Source organism: Petaurus breviceps, unplaced genomic scaffold, assembly GCF_028583685.1.
Source record: "Petaurus breviceps papuanus isolate PSGF00001 unplaced genomic scaffold, PetGlider_PUasm1.0 76, whole genome shotgun sequence".
In the NCBI taxonomy this organism is placed as follows: domain Eukaryota; kingdom Metazoa; phylum Chordata; class Mammalia; order Diprotodontia; family Petauridae; genus Petaurus; species Petaurus breviceps.
Genome location: NW_027186473.1, coordinates 62048503 through 62058440, shown reverse-complemented (window position 1 = coordinate 62058440; position 9938 = coordinate 62048503). Strand labels below are relative to the sequence as shown.

At 39.7% G+C, this 9938-nt stretch overlaps 1 protein-coding gene across 5 annotated transcripts in view; it reads left to right on the top strand.

Annotated features, from left to right (window-relative positions):
- CTSO (cathepsin O) overlaps positions 1–9938 on the top strand; it is an 82317-nt gene that overhangs the window by 31338 nt on the left and 41041 nt on the right. For all 5 annotated transcript variants that reach the window (XM_069105616.1, XM_069105618.1, XM_069105617.1 and 2 more), the window contains exons 3-4: positions 620–759; positions 5866–6033. In XM_069105616.1, coding sequence (XP_068961717.1) covers positions 620–759; positions 5866–6033 — 308 coding nt within the window. The remainder of the gene's footprint in view (positions 1–619; positions 760–5865; positions 6034–9938) is intronic.

Here is a 9938-nt window from a genome sequence, read left to right as displayed (position 1 = left end):
CACACACACACACACACACACACACACACACACACACACACACACCTAGCCGTGTAACAAAGATACAAACTGAACCTACTTATATGGACATTAGGACCTCTTAGCCTAAACGATGCCATATTGGAGTCCTATCATTGTAAATATAACACTGATCAATATAAAGTTTACAATTCTCAAAACAGACTTAGCAGTGCTATTGCTGGGCCAAAAGGCATGCTTGTAGGGCACAGATGCAGATTGCTGTCTAGAATGCCTGGCCTAGTTCACAACTTCACCAGCACTGAAAAAGTGTACATGCTTTTCCATAGGTCCTCCAGCATTTGCTATTTTCCTTGTTTGTCATATTAGCCAATGTGATGGATGTGAAATAGAACCTCCGATTTGTCTTCTTTACCTTTATTGAATTATTCATGATTTAGAGAATTTTTATTTCATGTAGCTATTAATAGTTTGGATTTCTTCCTCTGAAAACTGCCTATTCATACCCTTTGACCAATTATAAATTGGGGAATAGTTTTGTTTTCTTGTAGATTTGACTGTTTCCTATTAAAAATGAGAGTTTTATCAGAAAAATTTACAAGATTTTCTTTCAATTCCATATCTTGCTTTTCTTTTACAGCTATCTATTTGAGAAGCAAACCTTCTGAACTTCCATTATATAATAAAGAACTAAATATGCCATCCACACACATGCCTTTGCCAATAAGATTTGACTGGAGGGATAAACATGTTGTAACAAAAGTAAGAAACCAGCAGATGGTGAGTACTGGCTTGCTCTTTCCTGGGCATATTTATTGTTAAGTAATAATTTTAAGTCCTAAACCAGTAAGTGTCCATTTGATTGGGTTTACAAGATCATCATCAGATCATAAATTTAGGGTTGGGAGGGATCGTGGAGACCATCTGGTCCAGTCCTCTCATTTTACAAGTGAAGAAACTGAGGCTCACAAAGTTCAATGACTTGACTGTCGTCACACTGGTCATAAGTGACAAAATCAAGGTTTGAACTCAAGTCTTCAGATTCCAAATTCAGTGCTCTTTCTACATTTCTACCCTTCCTCTCTCCTTTCCTACCTCTTATTTCTGCCATTTGGAAGCTCTTAATATTATTCATTTTGGCATTAACACGTGGGTGTCGTATCTGTTGTTCTCAAACAGTAGTTTAACTGAGAGCTCCTAATGATTCTCTTCCCTCCAGGATCAAGTACAAAATCTTGTTTGGCTTTGAAACCCTCTCAGAATAACCTGGCTCCTTCCCAGCTTTCCAGTCTTTTTACAACTTACTCCCCTCCACATACTCAGCAAGACTTTGTTGTTCATCTAACTAGACAGTCTGTGTCCCAACTCAGAGCATTTTTACTCACAGTCCACCATATGGAGAGAATCTCTCACTCTTTATCTCCTCCTCCTAGCTTCACTGACTTCTTTAAGATAACACAGATATATACATATGTGTATATGTATATATGCATATATACATACACACACACATACAGAGAGAGAGAGAGAGAGAGAGTTTGTACATAGTTGTTTGCTTGTTGTCTCCCCATTAGACTATTTGACAGAACTTAAGTCACTTGCCCAGGGTCACATAGCTAGTAAGTGTCTGAGGCCAGGTTTGAACTCAGGTGTTTCTGACTCTAGGCCTGCCTAGCGCTCTATATCCTCTGCACCACCTACCTACCTCTCAGAGTAAGCACTTAATAAATGCTTGTTGGCATTTCTTTTCTATGTAACTTACCATAAGCAGTACATAGGTTCTTAATGGGTTGTCAGATTCCTATGTGAGTCTTAGAAATGATAAATACCTTCAAGACAAGGATTACATTTTCTGTCTGTGTCTTCCTAGTGTGTAACACATACGTGCTCATCAAATCTATAGCTAGAAGGGAATCTTATAAGTGATTTAGCCTGACCTCATTTTACAAGGGCAGCAATGTGGCACAGTGAATAGAGTTCCAGACTTGGAGTCAGAAAGACCTGAGTTCAAATCCAGCCTCAGACATTCACTAGCTGTGTGACCCTGGGCAAGTCACTTAGCCCTCTTTGCTTCAGTTTCCTCATCTGTAAAATGTGCTGGAGCAGGAAATGGCAAATCACTCCAGTACCTCTGCCAAGAAACCCCCAAATGGGGTCATAGAGAATTGGATATGACTGAAAACAACAAATTTTAAAAGTGAGGGAACTAAGGCCAATGGAGAAAAAGTGAATTAATTACCTAAGTTCACATTGGTATAAAGCTGCAGAACTGGGATATGGTCCCAGGATTTCTACATCCCAATTAAGTGCTCTTTTCACCAAACTATCTTTTTTTGAAACTCAGAATATATTTTTTCTCCCAAAAACGTCCAGGGGGTGGAGCATTCATTAATCATAACACATTTCTTTAGGACTTAAAGTTTAGAAGACATTTTCCTTACCACAATCCTATTAGTTACTGTAAATATTTTATCCCTTTTCTGCAGATGAGAGAAGTAGTACTCAGAGGGGTAAAGTGCTTTGCCTAGGGTCTCACAGCTAGTCAGCATCAGAGTAGAATTAGGATGCTGATTCATAAAAAGAGGCAATGTTGTTCAGTACAAAGGCTTTAAACCAGTGACCTGGGTTTAGATCCAACCTCTGATGTTTATTTAACTCTGTGATCTCAAATAAGTCACTTAATTTCACAGCTTCCATTTCCTCACCTGTAAAAAATGGGAAAATAATTCTTGTACTAAGTGTCATAGCACCAGATGACAAAAATGCTGTGCAAACCTTAAGGTGATATGTGTTAGTTGCGATGATAATAATAGCTAGTATTTATGTGTTACTTCAGACTTTGCACTTTTACATATATTATATCATTTAATCTTCACAACATTTCTGTGAGGTAGGTACTGCTTATTAGACCCATTTTATAGATAAGGAAACTGAGGCAGGCATCATGCCTAGGATCACACAGCTAGTAAGTGTCTAAGTCAGGATACTAACTCAGATCTTCTTCCTTTCTCCAAGTCCAGCATTCTGCCCACTACACAGTTTAATGATGACCACTCCAAAGCCATTATACTACACTACCTTTACCAGAATAACCAAGTAAAGCCTTTTAAATCTATAATGTAGCTGAATTACAGCGCTGTAATAGTTTGAGAAAACGTAATTGCCATATGTAACAATGACTTTATGCTAGTAAAAATTATTTTCAGAGTTCCAGTTTGGGACATGAAGGACAAATGCCCCATCCATCAGGTGGTAGGTAGCAGGATTCAAGAGTGTCAGCATTCATGGTTCTAAGCCACTGGTGTTAGCTCTGTGCCCTGGCATGGAGGGAAGGCAAGGTTCAGAGCCAGCAAAACTAGAAGTTGGATGAGAAAGTCAGGTTTCTATCATTGAAGCAGACACAGCCAATTCTGGAGTTCTCTAAGAAGAGAAATATAGGATTGAGAGACTTCCTCCTTTTCTCTCCACCATCTCCTCCATCCATTATACCCACTCTCACCATCTTACACACACACACACACACACACACAAAGGATCTTGTGATCACTGAAAATACAGCTTGTAGATCAATTATATGTAATAGTCTAGAAAATAGGAAACCTCTATCGGTTTGGTTTTGCCTTGGTGGATAGTTAGTGTAGACTAGAGTATAGTTGGAGTTTCTTCAGTGCTTTGAGGATTGATGCAATCAGCAAAGTGTGATTATCCAAAGAGAGCATGCAGAGGACCTCACTATAGAAGGAATCTTCCATTTGAATTCTGTGCTAGCTATCATCTGTGACAATGATAAACACCTTTAGTGAGCATTAATGACTAGCTATGTGACAATAGTTAAGTCATTTGCCTTTTCTGAATCTCACCTTCCCCATCTGTAAAATGGAGGCAAAATAATACTTGTGTACTACCTACCTTACAAAGGTGAAACTCAAATAAGATCATGTATGTAAAGAGCTTTGCAAATTTTAAAGCATTATGTAAATACCAATTTTTATTATTGTCTTAAAATAGGCATAGAAGGCACCTTATTGGATGACAGCCTTTAAAGTAGCATTCTGCTTTACCTTAGTAAAGTCATTTAAAAAAAATATTAGACCAATATAAATACAGTGGGATTTTTTTCTCTGTAACTTTCAGCCCACTGTGTGGTTATAAAAACAGAGTCTGCCGTAAAATGTTATTTTGCAAAATCCCACCTGTGTCCTTTTACATTTTTCTTTGGGATACACTCAACACATGTATGAATATGAATTATTTTCTTAAAGATGATGATGTAGGTGCATAGGATGGTAGTGATTGATATAGCAACTCATTGTTCTTTTTCTTGAATAATACTCACATTTATATAGTAAAGAGTTGCTATAAAGTTCAAATGAGATAATGTATATAAAATACCCTGATAAATTTGAGATATCACACAGTTGTCATCCATTATTATTGTTGAAATGATTTGGATCATTCGAGTCTCAGGACAGACATTCTGTAAGGTCACTTTTCTCTCCACTTCCTCACTTTGGTTTTTTTGTTTTGTTTGCTTTTTGGAGGGCAATTGGGGTTAAGTGACTTGCCCAAGGTCACACAGCTAGTTTTTGTGTTAAGTGTCTGAGGCCGGATTTGAACTCAGGTCCTCCTGACTCCAGGGCCGGTGCTCTATTCACTGTGCCACCTAGCCACCCCTTTCACATTGTTTTTATGGTACTCTGAACAACATACTGAAGCTCTTGGTTCCAGATATTTTCCCTAGCTATTCTTCATGCCTGGAATGTTCTTCCTCCTCCTCATCCACCTCTTAGCTTCCCTGACTTCCCTCAAGTTCCAGTGAAAATCCCATGGGAAGCCTTTTGCAACCCCTTAATTCTAGAGCAAATAATCATTTCCTGTATATCCTCTACATAGCTTTTTTGTACCTATATGTTTGCATACTATCTCCCCCTTGGGATTATGAGCTCCTAAAGAGCAGGGGTCACGTTTTACCTTCTTTTTAATGTCCTCAGAACTCAGCACAGTGCTTGGTACATAGTAGGCATTTAATAAATTCTTATTGGTTGCCTGACTGACTTTGAACACCAAACAGAGGATTTTGTATTTGATCTTTGAACTAATGGGAAGCCAGTGGCATTGACTGATTTTATATGGAGGGTAGGGAATAGAAAGTGTGGTGATATATGACCTGCAATTTGTGAGAAACTAAGTCTCCTAAAAAGCCTCCTATATAGGCTGCCTAAAGATAGTTATTCCTAACACCTAAGCAGCCTTTTCTACCAAACTGTCATTGGGGAAACACGAGAGGGCCTCATAGGATTGAAGACCATTTTCTATTTGTCTTTCATATTTTTCTTTGTTTCCTGGATTTGCTAGGGATTTAATGGTTCAGTACCAATCTATTGGTGATGAGCCTCTCCGTACTTAGGACCTGTCTGAATTGTTGTACAGGAGAACACAGGAGTCATCCACACTACACTGAAGTATCGAGATAAGGCTATAGTGGAAGACACAGCAACTTTTTCATGAATTTTTACGTTTCCCAATTCTCTTTGTCAGTCAGTCCTATGACATTCATGGGGTAAACACTATTGCCATTTTAGTAAGGAGGAAATAATAGTAATAAAAAGTTAAGCAACTTTCCCAAGGTCACCCAAGTAGTGACAGAACCAAATCTATCCTGAACCCTAGCCCAGCTCTCCTCTCATTTGCACACATTATTAGCCTATGTGTAATCAAGGTCTGCTTCCAAGGTATAACTAGTGATGGGAAATAATTTACTACCATGGATAGACCTGAGGCAAATTTCTGTAGGCCAACTCAGTTTACTTTTTCTCAGGATGTGTGTGGGACAAACTGTCTTGATAATAAATAATACTCTTCTTTTTTTTTTCTTTTTTTAAACAGTGTGGAGGATGTTGGGCCTTCAGTGTTGTGGGTGGAATCGAATCTGCCTATGCAATCAAAGGGGAGTCTTTGGAAGACTTAAGTGTCCAACAAGTCATCGATTGTTCGTACAACAATTTTGGCTGTAGTGGTGGTTCTACTGTTAATGCCTTGAAATGGCTAAATAAGGTATTCCTTTTTTAACTTTTTCCTGATTACTTCCAAATGCTATACTTTATTTGTTGTACATGCCAAAAATACAAATAATTTGCAGTCTCTCCATTAACCTAATTTACAGAGTTGGAATATTGTCTGTGTTAAATTGGGTCATCAGTTCTAGAGTACAGGAAGGATAGACTTCCTGACCTGTTCCTTGCTCAGACTGTATCTAGACTGGGACCTCAGTCCAGTCCTGCCCACTTCAATTCCTACCACATTTTAGGAAGAATGGATATAGTTGGATATTGTCCTGAAGACTGTGACTAGTTGGTAAAGGACCACTATGTAATATCAAAAAGGCAACATAACATGATGGATAGAATGATGGACTTTGAGTCAATAAGGTTTAATTTCAGTCTCAAGCACTTACTAGTTGTACCTGGGAAATCACTAAATCTCTCAACCTCAATTTCCTCTTCTATAAAATGAGAGTGTTAGACAAGATGACAGAGAAAAATCAGGAACTTGCCTAATCTCTCCCCAAGTCCCCTGCAGTTTTTAAAAATACCTCAAAATGAATTTTGGAGTGCCAGAACCCACAGAAGGTTGGGGTGTGTAATGGCAAACACAGAAGTAGTTCACACCTTGTTTCAGCTATTGAATTAACACCTTGTTTCAGTTCAAGTTTCTTTTGAGCCTTGTATCAAGTCTGTTAAGAAACAGAATGTGTGAATCCAACAACTTGTGAACCCTAGAACTCATGAACTCCTACAACAGGAAGGGGAGGAGCTAATGACCATACATAAGAAGAGGCCCAAGCCCAGACAGCAGAATTAGAAGAGGACTCTTTTGGTGGTAGAGTCAAGAAGGAGAAAACATGTGGTATCCTGGCACTATGTTTGTCTGTTCTGTCTGTGTTGATGTTTGTGATACTTTGTACTGAAGCCCTGGGACCTTACTGGAAGCCCTGACAGAGGATTTTCTAGTTGTATGTTTATAAAAGTCCTGGAGGAGGATTTTAGAGGTCCTGGGACTTCACTGATGATTTGCGCTGACCTCTTGGACTTTGTAGGTCTGTGTTGATTTCTATGTTGATGGTTTGTGTTGAGTTCTCAGACCTTGTAGGTGGGTCTGAGTTGATTTCACAGGCAGATAGTGAATTGATGATGGTGCCGGCAAAGTGCATGAATATTACTGTGGCTCTGTTAAGTTTTGTCTTCCCAGAAACAGGAACTGTGAAGTACTTGAGGTGGACTGGACACTGAACTTCAATATGGAATGGGAACTGGATGAAGAACTGGACAAGGAGCTAGACAAGGAACTGGGAGCTGCCTGCCTTTGAACCCAGGTGACAGTTGGAGCTGGGACCATGGAAAAGGAATCATGGAAGCAGAAAGCCAGCCTTGAGTCAAGTTGAAAGAAGACTTTACTTGGATACTGGGTACTGACTGAGAAGATTATGATTTACTGTGATCTAGGGGTGGAGAACTTTGACTTTTGTACTTTGTAATTGAATTAAGGATTTTGTGATTGGCTAAATGAATGTACTTTGTTTAAAACTATGTGACCACTTTGGTGAAAACTATGTGTCCATTATAGTGACAAGTTGTTGAGTTGTGACATGGTGTATGCTGTTTATCTGTGATAAATTGTAACATTGTGAATGCTGTACCTTGATTTTCTGTGAATGTTTTGCTCTGATTTCTTATTGAATGAATAGAGAGTTCTCTATATTGTGTAATCAGAACCTTGAAAGCTGTTCACAGCAGCATTCTTCTGGAAAGCTGCTTGCGTGTGGCTTTACAGGGTGAAACAATTTTCTAGCCCAAAACAACTTAGAAGGACTTCAGGAAAGGTCTGTCTTACTCAGGTAAAAGGAAAGCACAGTTCAGTGCAGGTGGTGTTCAGGCAAGCTACCAGGTGGTACCTAGCTCAGCACAGGTCAGCAACAGAGGCCCCATGGTCCTAGCACAGCAGGCCATTAGCAGAGTGGAGCAGCTATGAGGCCTTCTATCCTTGGTATAGCAGGTGAGTGGCTTTTACCCCCAGGGCGAGAAACTGCTGAGACGCTGGCACAGCCAGCCAGCGCCACATGGCGGCTTCAGCTCCTGGCCTGCAGAGTGTAGGGGGACCAAGCACCAGTCTGAGAGGTAATCGCTCTTGCTTTAACCTGCTTGGATCTGGATTGCAGTCTAGGGGGGAGGTCCTGGGTGTGTGTCCAGCTTGCCAGAGCGTGTGGAGACCTCAGAGAGGGCACCCATCTAATATCTCCGGCAGCTGAGAAAACCCCAGCATTTGGGACGAAAACTCCCCTGTCTGGTGGCAGAGTCCTACTGTGGCAAAAAGCCCAAAAGTCAAATAATTGAGTGGCAAAATGAGCAGGCAAAGGAAACAAAGCAGACAGAAGATTCCAACATTACACTCCTATTTTGGGGACAAAAAGGATCAAAGCATGGAACAGGAGGAAAACAGTGAAGTCAGAACCCCTGCACCAAAAGCTTCAAAGAAAAATACAAGCTGGTTACAGGCCATTGAGGACCTTAAGAAGCAGATAAGAGAAGTGAAGGAAAAATTGGGAAGAGAAATGAGAACAATGCAAGAAAATTATGAAACGAGAGTCAACAGCCTGACTGAAGAAAATAATACCTTAAAAAACAGACTGACTCAAATGGCAAAGGAGGCTCAAAAAGGCAATGAGGAGAAGAATGCCTTAAAAAGTCAAATTTGCCAGATGGAAAAAGAATCTCAAAAGCTCAATGAGGAGAATCATTGCTTCAGAATTAAATTGGAGCAAATGGAAGCTAATGACTCTATGAGAAATCAAGATGCTGTCAAACAGATTCAAACAAATGAAAGAATAGAAGGCAATGTGAAATATATCATGGGGAAAACCACTGATCTGGAAAATAGATCCAGGAGAGATAACTTAAAAATTATTGGACTACCTGAAAGCCATGACCAAAGTAAGAACCTAGAAAGCATCCTCCAGGAAGTTCTCAAAGAAAACTGCCCTGATGTTTTAGTACCAGAGGGCAAAATAGAGTTTGAAAGAATCCACCGATCACCTCCTGAAAAAGTTCCCCAAAAGAAAACTCCTAGGAATATTATAGCCAGGTTCCGGAATTCCCAGATTAAGGAGAGAATATTACAAGCAGCCAGGAAGAAACAATTTGAATATTGTGGAAACACAATCAGAATAACCCAGGATCTGGCAGCTTCTACACTGAGGGATCTAAGGGCTTGGAATGTGATATTCCGGAGGTCAAGGGAGCTGGGACTAAAACCAAGAGTCACCTACCCAGCAAAACTGAGTATCATGTTTCAGGGGAAAATATGGTCATTCAGTGGAATAGAGGACTTTCAAGCATTCTTGCTGAAAAAACCAGAGTTGAATAGAAAATTTGACATTCAGATACAAGAAGCAAGAGAAGCATGAGAAGGTAAACAGGGAAAAGGAATCATAAGGAACTTATCGAAGTTGAACTATTAACATTCCTACATGGAAAAAACAATAATTGTAACTTATGAAACTTTTCTCAGTAGTTGAAGGGATTAGAAATATATATACATATATATGTCTATATATGAGGGTATATGGGCATATGAATACATATGTGAATGTGTGTATATATGTTTACAGGTATACATAGATAGAGGGCACAGGACCAATTTAACAGGAAGGGATGATACTTAAAAGGTGAAATTAAGAGGTGAGAGGAATATAATGAGAGGAGATGGGGAGAGACAGATTGGCAAACTATCTCACACAGAAGAGGCAAGAGAAAATGGTTGCAATGGAGGGGAAGAGTAGGAAGGGAGAAGGGAATGAGTCAACCTTATTCCCATTGAATCTGGCTTGAGGAGGGAGTGAAATACACACTGGGTAGGGGATCTCACCCTCCAGGAGAGTGGGGGGGGTGGAGAGGATGAGAGGG